This window comes from Malania oleifera, chromosome 3 (assembly GCF_029873635.1).
Source record: "Malania oleifera isolate guangnan ecotype guangnan chromosome 3, ASM2987363v1, whole genome shotgun sequence".
In the NCBI taxonomy this organism is placed as follows: domain Eukaryota; kingdom Viridiplantae; phylum Streptophyta; class Magnoliopsida; order Santalales; family Ximeniaceae; genus Malania; species Malania oleifera.
Genome location: NC_080419.1, coordinates 34,880,023 through 34,898,007, shown reverse-complemented (window position 1 = coordinate 34,898,007; position 17,985 = coordinate 34,880,023). Strand labels below are relative to the sequence as shown.

General features: G+C 35.9%; 1 protein-coding gene across 2 annotated transcripts in view; it reads left to right on the top strand.

Moving 5' to 3' along the window:
* LOC131152054 (protein NUCLEOLAR COMPLEX ASSOCIATED 4) overlaps positions 1-17,780 on the top strand; it is a 52,674-nt gene extending 34,894 nt beyond the window's left edge. For both annotated transcript variants that reach the window (XM_058103650.1, XM_058103649.1), the window contains exons 6-15: positions 1,946-2,046; positions 7,998-8,089; positions 10,161-10,262; positions 11,160-11,218; positions 11,315-11,489; positions 12,026-12,199; positions 13,434-13,593; positions 16,200-16,257; positions 16,408-16,513; positions 17,161-17,780. In XM_058103650.1, the coding sequence (XP_057959633.1) occupies positions 1,946-2,046; positions 7,998-8,089; positions 10,161-10,262; positions 11,160-11,218; positions 11,315-11,489; positions 12,026-12,199; positions 13,434-13,593; positions 16,200-16,257; positions 16,408-16,513; positions 17,161-17,388 (1,255 nt within the window). In that variant the 3' untranslated portion in view covers positions 17,389-17,780. The remainder of the gene's footprint in view (positions 1-1,945; positions 2,047-7,997; positions 8,090-10,160; positions 10,263-11,159; positions 11,219-11,314; positions 11,490-12,025; positions 12,200-13,433; positions 13,594-16,199; positions 16,258-16,407; positions 16,514-17,160) is intronic.
* The last annotated feature ends 205 nt before the right edge of the window (positions 17,781-17,985 follow it).

Sequence of the window (17,985 nt, the reverse complement as noted above, 5' to 3'; positions counted from 1 at the left end):
CTGTGATATGACTAGTGGTTGTGGAATCTATAACCCAAGGGCTAGGACAAGACGTACTTGATGAAAGGTAAGTTGTTGAGATGCCTGATATTGCTGGACTTTGAAATACTCTTCCTTGACATAGATATGGTACGCTGCTCCTCACTTGGCCTCGAAGGTGTGGAGCAGGTTTACCATGGAGATCCCAACACTGCTCAGCAATATGACCTCCTTGTCTGCAATAAAGTACTTGCAAGGTATGCCTCTACCTTGCCCATTTCTTCTACCAAGGTCATTTGAACCCCCTTGATAACTTCTGCAGTTGCTTGGTTGAAAACCAGAATCACCCTGTGTGGCAAAGGCTGTCCTTTTAGACCCAGGTGCAAGGGCAGGGAAATGTGTGCTTGAGGAAGCATGAAGGATGTGAGAATAAACAAGCAAATGATGGCAACTCTGCACTACCATGTATCGAAGACCATACTACTTCAAACTCAGGTTTCAAACCTGCTAGAACACGAAGAATTGTCATTTGCTTGCTCTGCTTCTGCATCTCGCGAACATTGGTGGTTATAGGTTGCATGATGTTGAGCTCCTCATGAATACACTTCATCTCTGCAAAATACTTAGTAGCACTCATATCTCCCTATTGTAACTGTGTAATGTTACTGGAATACAACATCTTGACATAATCCCAAATCTCCTTGCATGCGTTCAGATGCTGTACAATTTGGGGATCCATCGATTTCCAAAAGAGGGAAGCAATCAAAACATCTTTCTGAGTCTACACTTTGTTTCTCTTCTCATCAGAGGATCCATTTTGCAACAAGTCGTTAGATTTTCTTAACCCTATTATAACAGCCTTAGACCATTGAGCATAATTGTTTCCATCCAACTTTTCGATTGTTATCTGTGGCAGTGATGAAGGAAACATACTTTTTTGATCATAGACTCCATATCAACACTCACAAACTAAAGCAATGTCAAACAAGAGGGACATCAGACTAACTGGAACAACCACAAACAAGGTCAACCACCAAAACAACCGTGGAGGAGTCACCAACAACCTAATTTAACACTGCCACAGCCCCACAAAATCAATGTATGAATGCTGCCACTGCTCTAGGAGATTCCCCACTGGACTTTACTAATACTGAATAACATCATCGGTTTGGCACAAGTGCATGGTAAAAAAAGGTTGGAGTTTTGAACAAAAAACATGCCCAATAACTTGATATTATGGTCTATGGAACTAATCAAGATATTCTGCAGAAAAAATGCAGAAAATGGTGGCTGGAAAATGTCTCAAGTGCTGGCACATGAGGTTGGCACTAACAGCATTCGATCAATGTGTGGGGGTGCCTGTTCCAGTGATGGGGTTTTGCAGATCTACAGATTGGAAGGTCTATTGGTTATATGGTTGGTTTTTTGAAATATGGAAGGGTTTTGAAGGTTCTGAGAAGGCCAGAAGGGGCAGTGACGGCCAGGGAATTTCCTGGCGACGACTGAGTTTTCCGGCAACCCCTTGGACTTGTTTCTAGGTTGTAGGAGTGTGGTTGAGCCTCCTATAATGACTGATTTGCATGCATGGCTAGGTTTAGGGTTTGGTTTGGTGGTGGTATGGTTTAGGTTGGATCTTGCTCTGATACCATGTTGAAATTTGGAGTAAAATAGAAGGCCTAACACAGCAACAATTGGTCTCTTCCTCTATTTATAACATATATCAAGTACATTCTAATGACCATAATACCCTCACTAACTCTCACTTATTAACATAATATTAACACACTAATCATACTAAATGACTAAAATAACCATTAACAGTGTCCTATTAAAAATGTTTGATGCCATGATAAATTATGCTGCCATTTTCTTTGGCAGTTAATTACCTGGTTCTTTGTTGTATGTTTCATATAGTTTATGGGGATTTTATCTATTTTATTATTGTGAAGTGTTTGTTCTATTGCAGCATGGAGCTTTCTATTCAGAAACTACATTATATTCTGTTGCACATCCCCCCTTTAGAAGCTTCAGATGACCATTCATGTCATGAGATGTGGAGTGGGTCAGGTGACTTCTTGCTTGGTTTTATTATTGAAGCTTTTATTTATATCTTTGTTTTCATTATTTCTTTTTCATTGTGTTCTGTAAAATTTTCCCATTGATCATATTTTGGATGCATTACTTTTGTCTCTGCTTGCTTCTAGCCTTCACTTAGCTGCATGCTGTATATGTCATGTTAAGCTTGATTTACTTTTTACAAGAAGTTCTTTCAATATCTAAGAATGAGTTTTATTGAGATAACATATATTTATATAAAAAAACTTTTCATTTAGTGTTCCTACCAGCTACTATTTTATTCTTATGTTTTATTTATTTATTTCAAAAACTTGATTGCTCATTAACATTTTCCTTTGGGAAGGCATGAAGAGATTTGGAGGCTGGAGCCATTGACTTATTTTTAATAAAAAGTTGTTAGAATCTAAGTTTCCTAAGTATGTTTTCTCCACTGGTAAATATTTTAGAACTCTTCTATTCATTTATTTGACAATTGCACCATCTGTTTGTGTATATGTTGTTGGCAGACAAGATGGTCTACCAATGGAGCTTTTTTATTTTTTTTGGTTGAACATGAAATGGTCGGGGAAAAAAATTACTGAGCTGGAAATCAAGATTTAAAATTGTAAATTTTCTATCCTATTACTCATTTGAAAAAAAGAAAGAAAGTGGTATCATAGTGGTGGGGTTGGGATTATTGTGGGGAAAAAAGGAAAATATTGTTAGATGTCTCTAGAATATAATGCAAATAATATCAATAAACTTCTCTTATGAAGGAGGTAATTATTATTTTTTTAATAAAATAAGAAATTTTATAAAAAGAGAATATAGACAAAAGGGTACAATGAAAGGAGGCTAAGGCATGCACCTAATCTATAAAAACTATAGAAGGAAAAGAAACAAGACAAAAGCTAGCACAACAAAGCCTTCTAATCTTGCTGGTTTGTCAGTTAGATGGACTCCTTTAAAAGCCCCACGGCTCAAGCCCCATAAAGAAGCAAGGTTGGCAATTTTATCCCAAAGTAGGCATAAAGGAAAATACTGTTAATTTGTTTCTTAATTATCAAATAACAGAAAACAACGCACATCTATGTAGATCCTTGATCGTTATCCTTCCCAAGGCCTCAACAAGAAATTGACAGAAAACCATCCAATGACAGGCTGACCCACAGCTCTACAAAGTCCAAACAAACCAAAGAGTTGCCATATGCTACCGAGTAATATAATAATGCAGAGCAGTGTATGAACGAGTCTCACCACTATTGCAATATACAACACATGCATTTCGTGATAAAGTTTTGTAAGTCCTAACCTGGAAAAAGGTTGTGAGCAAGGATTTTATGAAAAAATGTCAAGAGGATATATGGGTTACAGAATGGGGGAAAACTGTTTATCATTTTGCGAGAAATGCTTGGGGAGTATGAAGGGGAAGTTGGATGTATCTTCTAGGATAGGGCTCTTCTGGTGGTGGTGTTGAGGTATGGAAGCAGGATAGACTGGAGATGATAGACAAGTAGAGAAGGGATTTTTTAAATAAGGGAAAGAAGGATTCATGGATAAGTGGACAATGAATTGCATGGCTAATTGTTTATTGAAATCAAAGAAGGACGGATGGACTGTGATGGATTTTTTTTCCTTGGGTGTGTAATGCCCAGGTGAGGGGCAGGCAGACTCATTAAGTTGGGAAAAAACTTGGAGACAGTTTTCATGAGAGGATTCATTGAATTTCTTCGTCTTAATTGCCTGGTTTATCTTCGTCTGCAAGACGGATCCTTTAGTTTATCAAGTTTAAGGGAGAACTGACTTTTTCCTTGATTGGCAGATTCTTGATGTCAACAGACTGGAAGAGCTCAATCCAATGGTGACTGAAATGCTCTTGCCTAGAGGAATCGTGGACCATCATCATATCCTCATTAGCATGGGGGAGTAGTTGGGGCCCCATCAGGTCCAACCTCCGTTCACTTTGAAAACATGCGATTAAAGATGGAGTGCTTTGGGAGGGAAGGGGTGGTGGGACAAATTTTGGGTAGAAGGTTTGCCAATATGAAGCTGAATTGAGTAAGAAAAAATTAAAAAATGAAACAAGGAGATTTTTGGGAATTTAACTGTGCCAAAAGAGACGCTAATGGAGCAAATTAGTTGGCTGGGTAAGGAGGCTGACAGAGGTCTTTTAGGAGGAGAAAATGAGAGGAAAATGGTTTGTAGTGAGGAGCTTTTTACTACAGTCAACGACAGTTGAGCTGGAGAAGATTTCTGGGGAGGCAAATGTCTGGGGCCCTTTGGTTAAAAGAAAGTAATAGAAATACAGAATTCTTCAACCGTGTGGCACTCATAGGAGATACATTTTTTTCGATAAGGTGGAGATTTGTAGGATTGTTTTTGATGGAAAGGGTGAAGGATGCAATTTGCAATTTCTATACAATTTTTTACTTAAACCCGTTGGCAGAAGGCCTATACATAATTATTTTGATTTTCCTAGCTAGTCATCATGCAGGTTGGCTGCAGAAACCTTTTTGTAAGGAGGAAATTGTGATGCATTGAAGGAGCGTAGTGCAGACAAATATCTAGGTCCATATGATTTCATACTTGATTTTTTGGCAAGCAATTTAGGATGTAGTGAGAGAGTATTTATTCAATATCTTTGAGGATTTTTATTATTTGAGGACTTCGTGGGTAGTCTACTTTTGTAGCTTTGATTCCTAAGAAAAGTGGCGGTCAACATCAAATAGTGCCATCTTATTAATGTTTATGTAAGCGTTCAATAATTATAACTAAATTTCTTGCAAATAGACTTAAGATAGTGGGTAGAGTTGTGGGGCCTTTTCAAAATCCTTTATTGGAGGAGAGGGTAGATTCTTGAGGTGCCCTTTTTGCTAATAAAGTTTTGGACACTAAATAAATCAAAAAGGGGTGGGATGTGTGATATGCTCACTTGATATAGGGAAGCCTTTTGACCATGTGCTTCTGATATTTTATTTTATTTTTTTGTTATGGAAAGATGGATTAGTGAAAGATGGTGCAATTGGATTAAGAAGTGCATATCCATCCCAAGTGTCTCAATTCTCATCAATGGAAGTCCTATAGGGTTTTTCAAATCTTTGAGAGGCTTGGGGCTATGAGACTTTTTTCATCATTGTTGTTTCATTTGCATCAGGGGAACTCTAGTAAGATGCTTTTGAAAGCTTGAGAAGTTTGTCTTTTAGAAGGGTTTAGGGACGGGACCTGAAGAGAGGTGACTTGGAAATGAAGGTGTCTCATTTGTTGCAGATGACACCTTGTCTTTTTGTGGGGCAGATATGGAGCAAATCCTTAATGGGAGGTATCCTTTTTCCCTCTGAATCAATTTCTGGCCTAACGATGAACTTGAGCAGAAGCAAATTGATTCTGGTGGAAGGGTGGATTATGGAGGCTTCTTGGATGCAAGGTGGGGGTCTCTTCCTTTATCATATTCAGAATTGCCCCTTTGATCTGAAATGGAGAAGAGTCTGTAGAATTCAATGACTAAAAAGTTTGAGAAAAGCTTATGGTACGGAAGGGTAATCACTTGTTGGGGGGGGGGGGGGGGGGAGAAGACTCACTCTTATATACATACTTTATCTAACCTTCCAGTTTATTTTGTTTTATCCAATCCTTTGCTTGGTGGCCAGGACGTTGGAGGTGTTGCAATCTTTGTGGCAATGGGGAAGAAGAGTTCAAATTTGATTTGGTTAAATGAGAGGTTGCTAAATGAACTCTATTTATAGAACCAGTGTTAAGAGATTTCCCTTTTAAATGGAATTATTCATGGAGGAAACAGGAGCATTTGTTGAAGATATTATTGAGCTCAATGTGCTTTAAAAAAGGTTTTCTTTTTGGATGATTATTGATGTGGACATCAATATTTAGATCATTTCTTTCCTGTTGTTTTAATTTTGTTAGCTAGGGGATATGGATGCTTTCGAAAGAGGTTTTTGGGGGAATATTAACTTTTAAGAGACATGCTAAGGTTGGGAATTGGATTCCTTGACAAACTTTTTGATTTCCTTTGCTTGATAAAATGATTATTTTGGGTCTTCAAAGGAGGGAACAAAGTTTGTTCTGGCCAATGTTTTAAAAGGTGTATGTGAGGTGCGCCTTGAGGAATTTTGAGCATAAAACGCCCTAAGGTGTAACTTGAAAGGCGTAAAGCCTCAAATGCGTACGCCTCAGGAAAAAAATCGCGCCTTTTATGCCTCAAATGGGAAGGCGTATGCCTTTTGGGAGCACCTGAGTTAAAAAAAAAAAACTGAGTAACAGCCTGATAGGGCTTTGACGAGCATCAAAAACCCCCCTCTCTCGATGAAACTTCTTTCTTCCAAGCTTCGTATCTGTCCGACGACTCTCCCACTTTCTTGTCTCTCTCCGACGAGTTGTCGACTGCTTCCGAGGTATTGCCTCTCTTCGACGACCCGTTTGGAGCTTTGTCTCTTTCCAAGCTAGGGTCTGGCTTCGAAGACTCCTCCAGCTTCTCGCCTCTCTCCGACGAGTCGACGACCCCTTCCAACCTTTGATCTGCCTCTGACGACCCCTTCCGACGTCTCATCTCTCTCCGACGACCCATTTGGATCTCTCGTCTCTCTCCAGTGACCCTCTACAGCCTCTCGTCTCTCTCCGCGACCCCCTGCAACCTCTCTGCTTCGAGTATTCAACTCTCGCTCTCTCCAGTGTTGTTTGTAGCAGATTCCCATGAGACTCTCTGCCAGTGTCTCTAAAACTCAAGCTAGCTGCAGCTGCTTTTGATTTATTTCAGTTTTCCCTTTTCATTTTTCAATTTTCAGTTTTAATTTCTGGCTGCTGCTGCTGCTGATTGTTCCTGTTCAATAAACAAAAACATGTCTGAAGGCGAGTCAAAGGGGTAGAACCCTTTTCATTTTGTAATGTTTTGGCCTATATGATTTTTAAAAATTATGTTTTTATTTTTTTCTCCATTATTCTAAATTTTTTCTCATTTTTTACTATATATAAATTGATTTTATTTATTAATTATTTGAAAAAATATAGTCCCAAAATGCTTATGTCTCAACGCTTTAAGGCTTATGCCTCACCTCACGGAGGGTAAAACGCCTCGCCTTGCGCCTTCGCCTTTTAAAACATTGGTTCTAGCAAATTTTTTTCCTTGTCTGGGAGGAAGGGGCATTTCTCTGGAGAAGATGGTTGACCTTGGTTAATAGATGCTATATGTGCAAGGAAGACCAGGAATCAGTTCAGCACTACAGCATATTGTCACTGGACTAAATTTTTGTGGGGTGTGACTTTGAGTATGGTGTCTGGACTGGATGATTTCAGCTTTAATTGCTCAGGAGCTTTAATGATAGAACAAGATCTCTTAGGCTATTACTAACCCATCTCACCATTTTGGGGGTTGAGTGGAAGGAGAGAAATAGGAGGGCATTTTAGGATTACTAAATTGTCTGTTGTTTAATTTACTGCTTGGTGGCTTAAATATTTATTTTTTGGTTGAGTGAGGATGTGTTATTGGAGAGCTTATTATAATTGATTTTATTAATATTTTCTGCTGTAAATGAGCTGATGAACTTTGGTGGGAACCCCCTTAGTGCCCTTTACTGTTCTTCCCTCATAAAAAAAGGGGAAAAAGTGGCTTTGAATTGAATTGAATTAATAAAAAAGTTTTATGTGGCTGACCCAATTATTTCGGAATAAGGCTTAGTTCTTGTTGTTGATTACATGTACTTTTGTATGAGTGTGATGGCAACGTTGTACCTTTAAAAGAAGTATATTGTTGTTTAAGAATTTTTTTTTTTTTCCTTTTTTGTGCTTTGAAGATGCCTCTTTGCTCTTTTTTCTTTAATGATACTTCTTTTTGCCTAACAAAAAAATATTATTAATTTAAGAATAAGGGTTGCTAAATGCATGCCTCATGCCTTGGGGTGTGTATCTCGTTTGTAAAATAGTATATTAATTTTTTTTTTTGTTCTATAAATTAGGATTTTCATCTAATGAAGGTGATTCAAAAGACCATTCACAGCCTATGGAAAGTAAAGTTGAACAGGGCAAGACGAAGAAATCCAACAATAATGTAAGTTGTTGATTGTTCATTTTTTAAATCCTTCTCTTTTCCTCTCTTCTTGCAATAAGATTTCAGCCCGTGTAATAACCAAATTTTAAAGATTTTGTAACCTGTCTGGTTCTTGAACCAAAAACAAAAAATAAAAAAAAATGCCTTGTAATTTTCCCTAATTGTGTTTCAAATAATGGATTTTATTTTCATTTGTTTTTATGGATTAATATTTTCTAATATTCTTGTTAAGTTGGGAGAAAGGTTTGGATGAGTTAGTGCTTTCTAGAAAATCAAGTAACATGTAAGAAAGTCCCTTTATCTTGTGTGGAAACTGCAGTGAGACGCGTTTCTGGTTTTATCCTTGCTAGTAAAGGCATCACTGCTGCTTCAAGAGTCACCTTGCCATCATTGTAGCTTCAAGCATTTCCACTGCCAGGGTTTTTGCTGCTTCCACCCTTGTGTTATCTTTGTCTTACAACCATCACCACAACCACAATCATCATCAATATCACTAACTTATGACCAGGACTGCAATGCTCTGCTGCTGCAACCAATTTACTAATGCAATGCTACATTTAAAATTATTGTTGCTGCACTGTTGCAAACCTTATTACTATTACCCCCTTTTCCTCTACATTGTCTGCCTCCTCCATTCCTATACTCATCATTGGTGCCCCTCAATTGGTGCCAGTCCTCACAAAGTTAAAAAATGATTGAACAATTAAAAAAAAAACTGGCTCCCCACAAAAAAAAGCATTGGATTTCTAATCTTCTAATCCGTGGGAGTGGTCCACAGATTTTGCATCCAACTGTGAATTGTGCGTGTGCATTGGCAATCCGCAGGGAATTAGATTGAAATTCTCAAATTTCAAATTCTTAGGCCTGTTAGATAATTGTATAAGATGTCATGAAGTCAAGCTGTGAAAAGTTGAATCCTTGGAATTGTCAAATGGCATGAACAACCCTGCTGGTAAGCTGAAAGTCGACTTCTAATAGTAAAGGCACTTTAAAACAGTAGTAGTTTATCATCACATGGTATTTAATGTAAACATATAATTAATTACAAAAATAAAGCATATTAAATATATGAATGCTCCGGATTATGTCATATTTTCATAAAAGTTGTTCTTGCACTCTTGCTCCCATTCTGGCTTCCGAACTAGGTATCCTAGCCTCAAGCTTAGTTTGGCCTTGTTCTGATGCAATATTAAACTTTTTCGATCACTTGGTCTCTCTGGATATCCTATAGTGTGGATGTGTGAAGCTCTCTTTGGTGTTGTTCTGGGTAAATGTGTAATGTTATGTGTTCCTGACTACTTGATCTTTTGTCTACTTTTGACCCATTTTTTTTTTTATTTTATCTTTTATTACTTCTCTGAAATTCTGGGCATGACACTAATCTGGTAAAATATTTATTTCTGGGTTGGGAAAATTTTCCTGAAAGGTACTACTTTTTTTGAATAGTCTGATGCAAATTTTGCCGCCAACCATTTCGACTTTGAGCTTTTTTAATTTTTATGTAAATCTTTTCAAAATAATTGCGAGTTGCATATTGTATCATGGCACAATTTGGACTTTGTAATATTATGATTCTTTTAACATGGTTTACTTGGATGAATTTAAGTTTGTACGCTTACAATGACCAAAAAGTAGTTTACAAATCATTTATGATTTGTTTTTCAAATTTATTTGTAATTTTCCTTATATTTTCATATATATATATATATATATATATATATATATTTGATGTATAAATAATTTGTTTGTATTTGTGGAAAAAATAAAGTTTCCAAGAGGCATTTTTCTTAACACCTAAGGCTTGTGCCTTGCCCCATAAAAGGTTTAAACTCATCACGTTTGAAAATCACATGATTCTTGATTCAAGTCATACGATTCAATTTGATTCAATAACTTATTGATTCAAGTCAAATAAGTAAATCAAAATAAGTAAGAATTGACCATGAATGTTACGATTAAGTATTACAATTCATGATTCAATTTTTTGACCTATTAGATATTGTCTTATTGTTTGTATTCTTATGATAATAAAATTGTTGTGTTGAGTTTTTTATATTAACATTGAATTCAGGTCTTGTCTTCAGTCAATATTGCCAAAAAGATTAAATTAAAATTCACTAAAGCGTGGATATCATTTCTTAGGTTACCGCTTCCTCTCGATGTGTACAAGGAGGTAAATCGCAACGCTTCATTCTATTCTTTCCACTTTTATTTTTTGTTCTTTAGTAGTGTGAAATTTCTTTTTTCATGTTGAAAGCATGACCTTAAGGATATGTTAAGGAACATATTGATTTGTATTATCTTTGTTTACATTGTCATTTTTTTTTTCTTAATGTTGACCATATGAAACATGAAACATCTTTGGAAATGTGTTTTGGCTGCCAAAAATGTGAAAACATGTTTCTGAGAAAACTCAAGTTTTATCTTTTTCTTTAGAAACGGAAATAACCCAAATAGACCATGAATCAAATCATTGTAACAATAAAACTGATCAACATGTTTCCAAACGCACACTAGAGGTTTCAAATCCATTTAGGCTGCCAGCCTGACAAGTTTTAGATCACCAACTTTAATACTATGACCTAGCGGCTTCAATTTTTCTCTCTCTTTATCTATTATTTAATTTAATTTAGTTTCTTATGTTTTTGGGAATCAATATATATTGTATGTTCTATTATTATGATTTGTAAATGGATATGCACATGACTTTTCAAACTGCTTTCTGCAAGCTCTTTTTTTCTGTGGAATTAAGCCTTGTGAATTATTGTTCTTGTCATACATTAGATTTTGTATTTGCTTGTTCCATACGATTGTGTTATAAAATTCACCCCTTCTTTTTTTGATGATGTTTTTCTCCTAATCTTTTCTTTTTCTTTCTCACCACTGATTTATAATGTGATTTGGCCTGCCTGATAATTTAAGGTAGCGAGGACTAAGTTTCTGTTATTTATTTATTTATATTTTATGGTATTAATTTTATTTGGATGCTTATTTTTATTACTTTCTTTTGTTACAAGATTTTGTATGTTATGCATCATGGATTATGACATATCTGGCTTATGATGCTCAGGTTTTAGTTTCCCTCGACCAGGTGGTTATTCCGCATCTGTCTAACCCCATCATGTTATGGTGAGTCCGCACATTTAGGTTTTCTTTCTCCTTATGGATCTGCCACGCATTCGAGCTTTACACCTTGAGTCTGACTTTTTATCTGACACTATGCAGTGATTTTTTGACAAGATCTTATGACATTGGCGGTGTTATCAGTGTCATGGCTCTTAGCAGCCTTTTCGTCCTTATGACACAGCATGGTCTGGAGTACCCTAACTTTTATGAAAAGCTTTATGCACTATTAGTGCCTTCTATTTTTATGGCGAAACATCGTGCAAAATTTTTCCAGGTAAATAATTCTTCATTTGTTGTTTCCTGACTGTAAAAAATTCAGAAATTTAGTATCTGAATATGAGTATCAAATTAGACACTTGGATAATTGCAGAGATGTGACTGCGTTTGGTTTTAAAATTTAAATCTTTTCAAGACAGGCAGGTTGCATAAAGTATGAAATTTATTTTGGTATTCTAGTAATTCTAGTAACAGTGACTGGGTATATGTATATCAATATTTTGTCAAGCTGTATTTGTAATATCTGCAGTGATAACACTATTATACAAGTTCAATTATTCCCCAATGAGTGTATTTCCAATTTCGGTTAACCTCAGTCAATTTGGAAAGTAAAATAAGTTTTTGAAGCTTTAAGGAAGTCCAATATAAAATGCAAGTGGAAGGTTGTGGATGAGTACCAAGAAGAGGGAAGAATAAAACCACAAATTACTCTTTGTACATGACAGCCTTTAAGTGATATAGATCAAGCAGTTCTCTAAATGTTTTTGTTTATACCTGCTTTTTTTAGTTTCTAACTATTTGCTTCCCCTGCAGCTTCTTGATTCTTGCCTGAAATCACCACTGCTTCCTGCATATTTAGCAGCAGCTTTTGCCAAGAAATTGAGTAGGTTGACACTATCAGTCCCTCCTTCAGGAGCCTTGATTATTGTAGCTCTGATTCATAACCTTTTACGAAGACATCCTTCTATCAACTGTTTGGTGCACCGGGTAACAAAACATTATTTTCATTTTTCAACAATGCATTGTGGCGTTAAGATCAACCTAAGTGACTTAAGTGAGTGACTGTGGACTTCTGCTTGCATGATTTATGAGTAGGCATGTAGATTTGTTTCACTTTTCTGTGGTATTTTTTAATTTATATTTTAGTTTATACACTAGGTCTGTAAGAATAAAAAGAAGTGCTTTAGATATTAAAATAGTTGGTATTTTTTAATTTATATTTTTTAGTTTATACACTAAGTCGGTAAGAATAAAAAGAAATGCTTTAGATATTAAAATAGTATTGCCTAGGCAGATTGATTTAATGCGTATTTCCCATGGTTTTGTTTCTAAAGTGTAAGCTATTAGAGCTGAGACAATTGAATTTGTGACTAGAATAGTTTTATGCACAGGTCTTGGTGCAGCACCTACTTTTATGAATCTGGTATGGATGAATTGGTTGGGTGTATTTATTTGAAGTAAATGTGATATTCTGTTTGCTAAAAGAATTTTTAGTCGTAGCTTCTGTGCAAGGTCATTTATACTTTGGAGAATTGCTGTTGAATCACAGGATTTAGAATAAGCAGGGGTAATGAAGAATATAATGGAATGCTACTTTAGTAAATAAGAGTACAATCAAGGTAATGGTGAAAAAAAATAGTCAAGTGATTAGTTGACTTTTACAATCCTCGGGCTTGATTATTCTGTTCCTGTTTCAGACTGCAATAGATCTCCATTTTGTACTGCGTTGAAGTTAAAAGAATTTATGGGTCATGGCCAGCATGTCATACCGTCTTTTTTGCCATACTTTTTTTGGTTTGATTTTGTTACTTATGATTCAGCTATTAACACTTGAATTCTAAATATGATTTTCTTTGGTTGAAGTAAATGTTGTCATCACTTCTAGTCCATTTTTTTGCAAATGAATATACTTTTTTGAGCATGTATATTTCTGTAATAGTTAATCCAGATTGGAATTCTGCAAATATATTCCATTTATGACTGAAATGCCTGCTGAAATGAATTTGACAACTAGGATTTCCCCTTTCTAGGCCCTAACTGGGATTGAACTCATTGGGTCTCATGTACTTCTGGCACTGAATTGCATCTGGGTATTTGAGTACACTTGATATGCCTCTTGTTGATGTTCAGAGTAGCCTCCCCAAGTCAATTTTGTTTGACCCGTCCGTTTATTGCATGATCTTTCCTGATTGAAGGCTGAAATTTCATGATATACATTCAGGAAGACGGTGATGGGATCACCAAAGATGAGTCAAGAGCGCAAAAGGGGTTTGGTGACAATGCAGACAACTTCGTTTCCAGCACACAGATGGACAGTGGAAAATCAGGCATAGATCCCTTCAAAGATGAAGAAAGTAATCCCATGAAGTGCAATGCCATGAGTAAGTTTCTTCTTCAAGTTCTTTCAAGTTCATATGATCATTATATATGGCAATTCATGATTTGGAGTTTTACAAATGTAAAAGGGTTCGTATTCATTGGGCATGTTACTTTAAAGTCGCGGAATACTTAATTGTTTTTTTTAATCTATTGACTATAATTTTGGTGATTAATTTGATTTGAATGCTTGATCCAATTATGTACTCACTAATATCTGGTGGATAACACTTATCTCATGAGTTGAATTGTCATTAATGAAATATATTAATTTCTATTTCCCCTTCCTTAGTGTTGTTTGATTTTGCTTTAATCCAAAAGTGTTCCGGTATAGTTGCAATGAAAAGGAACATCAAATGTTCATTAAGAATTTAAGAACCGTATCGTACTAATAAGCCCCCAGCTCCTGAGTTTGGCAGCAGCAAAGCAAGAGACAGTAGTCAGCATGTCACACTTAGGTTGGTTTGACATGTCAACCCTAGCTTAGAGGCTTGTGAATGCAGCCGTTTTATTTGATCTTCAAATGTGAAACATTTTGCATTATTTGTTGAGTTTGTACTTGAGGCATGGTAAACACACTCTTCAATTGAGTCTATATGTTGTAGAACCATCAAAGATGTGGCTAAGTGATTGTGTTGGACGTGATGGGAATGGTATGTCGGTTGTAGGCCTGGGCTCCATTGAGTCTATATGTTGTAGAACCATCAAAGATATGCTAACTGATTGTGCTGGACATGATGGCCGTGGTATGTGGGTTGTAGACCTGGGTATATGTTGAAGGAAAGTAAAGTCTTGGTGGTCCTTTAAATGGATGAGTAACAGCTAATAATGGAAGTTTATAATGTCAAAACTTGTGTGCTTTATTGCAATGTTGGAAGTCTCAAAAGGAACTTTTAATATCTGATCGAGGCATAACAGAGAAAGATATGCACATGATAAGATCTGAGAAATTCTTACAGCTGCTTGCCTATATACATAGAACAATGTATAACAAGGCGTCACTTGCCCTCCATTGTCTAGTATAATGACTTGTTTTTCACTTCTCATTTAGTGTGTGTTTCATCTTGTTGAATTCATCTACTAATAGGTCGAATTTCCTGTTTTTTTCGGGGAGCATTGCTTCTAATTACTAAAAAAAAAACAGATTTTCCCCCCCATTTTAATGCAGTGTCCATCGGCATTGACTTGTCAGTCATATAGGTTTGGCCTAAATGTTTAGCATGTTTCCCCTGTTTACTCTTTGATTACCTGTTAAAGTAGCAGATTCAATTTATTGGCTGGCTAGTAGGCTAGTTTGGCAGAAAATATTGGGTGATCAAGAATAACTTGCCTCTAAGATAGTTAAGAGTGGCAAATTTTTAGATTTTTTTTTTCCATTAAGAAATTTAAAAAACATAACAAAATCAAGAGGATGGTAACAGATAAAACATGAGTCAAGCTTGTCTGAAAAGACATTTTGACTTGTTGGGCCAGTAGTCAGGCTTCGGACTGATGAATGTCACATTAATGACATTATCCGGGTGCACTTCGTTGTTTCTTTTGGCTTGCTAACCATAGATGAGGTCATGTGCAGTGCAAGTCAAAGGATGTGAATTCAACACAATTTAAATGCTTCCCAGCTTGCCTATGGGATTTAAGGCCCATTTAGTTGTGGAAAACAATTTTTATTTGTCATTCAATTTTCCGAAAAAGTAGAAAAATGCTACCTTGATGTTTAGTTTTCCAACATTTGAACAGTGAAGTTGGAAAATATTTTTTCATTGTTTTCCAAGTTCTTCATATAAATGTTGAAAGCTGTAAAATAAGGTGCCATTCTTGTACTCTTTGGAAAACTTGGAAGTGGAAATGAAACAGTTCCCCACAACTAAACAGGCCCATAATCACACACTCTCTGTTATCCATGGGTCCATGATGTGTTCTGCTTTATGCACAACTGGCATATTATCGATGCATTTGTGTGTAGCTGTCTTCTTTTCAAATATTTGGCTTTGACATTCATTCTGTGATTGGAGGGCAACATCCTTATCCCATAACAGACATATTTGATACTTGCCTTTGGGACCCTGAATATTCTTTATTCTGCATGTTACACCGTCTATAATAAAATTGCTTATATCTAACCTTTTACCCACTGTTTGGTATGCAGGAATGTAATGGTTTGGGAGTGGAATGGAATGAAAAATTTATATGGAGAAAAATGTAAAATTAAAATCAGTTCGGTTTCATTCCATTTGATTCTTGTGTCCCAAACCAATTCTTTGTTTTGCCCAACTGATGATATTTATTTGATGCATTTCTTACACTATAGTTGGAAAGTTGGAAGCACCTTTTGTTTGCTAGATACAATGGGTTTGATGAATGAGTCTTGGCTGCAACAGAACATTTTCTGGTGCTAGCAGATATGAGCCACAGATGATTTCCATTTGTCTAAATCAAGTTTTGTCTATCTAATTTTGGTTGAATATAAGTTTTTTTCTAGAACACCTGCATACATATCGGTGTGCTTACAATTGCCTTCATGCATATTGTACAATGTATTCTAATTTTTGAGTGACAGAAATTTTCTTTGTGAAATTTGACTTCCTCATGTTTATTACCATGCTTGGAACAGGAAGTTCTCTTTGGGAAATTGATACCCTTCGTCACCATTACTGCCCTCCTGTCTCGAGGTACATAGCAGGCCCATGCTTTATTTCCGAATCTTCTCGTGTTTTGGGGGGTGTAAGTTGGGGAGAGTTGGGAGGGGCTGGGGGGGTGGGAGTGGGTTGTATCTTCTGCATTTTTTTTGATATTTTTCAAATGTTTTATTCTGCTGTTAGATTTGTGTTGTCACTTGAGAATGACTTGACAGTCAGAGCCAAAACCACTGAGGTAGCAGTTACAGATTTCAGTTCTGGTTCATATGCGACAATATTTAGAGAAGAGGTAGTGCCATATTAATTCACAGAAAATTCATTTATATTTCTGTTCACTTAGATGTTAAATTCATTGATTTGATTGCTGTTTTACGCATTCTGAATATAATTACCAATTGTTCTTGGGTCATTATTGTTATGAATTGGACTATTTGAAAATACATGGGGGCATTTCATAGCTTATCTGAGCAACCAGTTTTCATTCTCTTGCTTTAAAATGGCACAGTGATGATATTGTCTTGAAGACAGTTTTTTCAAATGTATGCGTATGGGATATTCACATGAAACCAATTACTCATACTTGTTTTCTCTTGTCATAATATGATATTTTTTGGATCTAGTTTATGGCTCTTGCATAAGCCAAGAAAAGGAGACAGATTTGTAGCATTCTGTAGACTATCCTCTGATGTTTGACTGAATTGTACTCAACTTTAAGTTCAAATTATGATGTTTAAAATTTTGAAGGGTTTTGTGCGAATCCCTATTTAGGAATGTCACAAGAAGTTGAAATTGAAGTATCAAGGATTTAATTGTTGCAGTTACAAGTTAAGAGATTTGTGGTGTAATTTATCCTTTTTTGTTAAGAAATTAGATAAAGTGATTGGGTTTTTCTCATTTGTTTACTACATTTTGAACTGCTTCCTCTATAATTTGCAGATTAGACGGAGAGTAAAGCAAGTCCCACTTGCATTCTATAAATCAACTCCCACCTCTTTGTTCTCCGGGTCAGATTTTGCTGGCTGGGGTTTTAGATATGAAGATGAAGAGGATCAGAATTGTGGGGATGGAGAAAACACAACAAACAGCATATCTAAGGAGCATGATCAAAATTCTGCAAAGCGGCCACGGCAGCAGAAGCTAAGCTCCCCATCACCTCTCTCTTGAGATGAACCGAAGGAAGAAATTCAACGACAGAGAAGCCTAAAAAATGTCATTTTATTTCTCTTACAGACACAGTGCCTGCGTAAATTGTTTGATTGATTTTAGTAAGGGAGATAATTTGTTGATTTGAGGACAACCCCTTGGAATCGAGGAGCAGCAGCTTCATCCAGTGTTTTATGTACAGTCGCCGAACTTTAAAAATTTGCAGACCATCTGTGATATTTATCCAGGGGCTTTCTTTTTTAGATTTTTTTTTTCTGAATATTTGGCAAATGGCTATTGTTTGGAGGCTTGGAGGATGGCTTGGATCTGCAATTATGTAATGAAATAAGCTAATACAAAATTGTGGATTTTTTTTAATGAAAATTCATGCAATTCGATTTCAAATTTTAAAATCTGTAAAAATGTAATCTTACTGTACTTTTTTTGTTTCTTTTGAATTTTTGAGTGAATAAAATTTTTGTTATATACATCAATGTTATGTTTGGGAGCAATCATTTTGAATCTTGAATTTGAATATAGATGAATTTGGATTAATTTTAATAAATTTTATATTAAGATTTATCTAAATTCAATATGAATTCAAATCTACATCTTTCA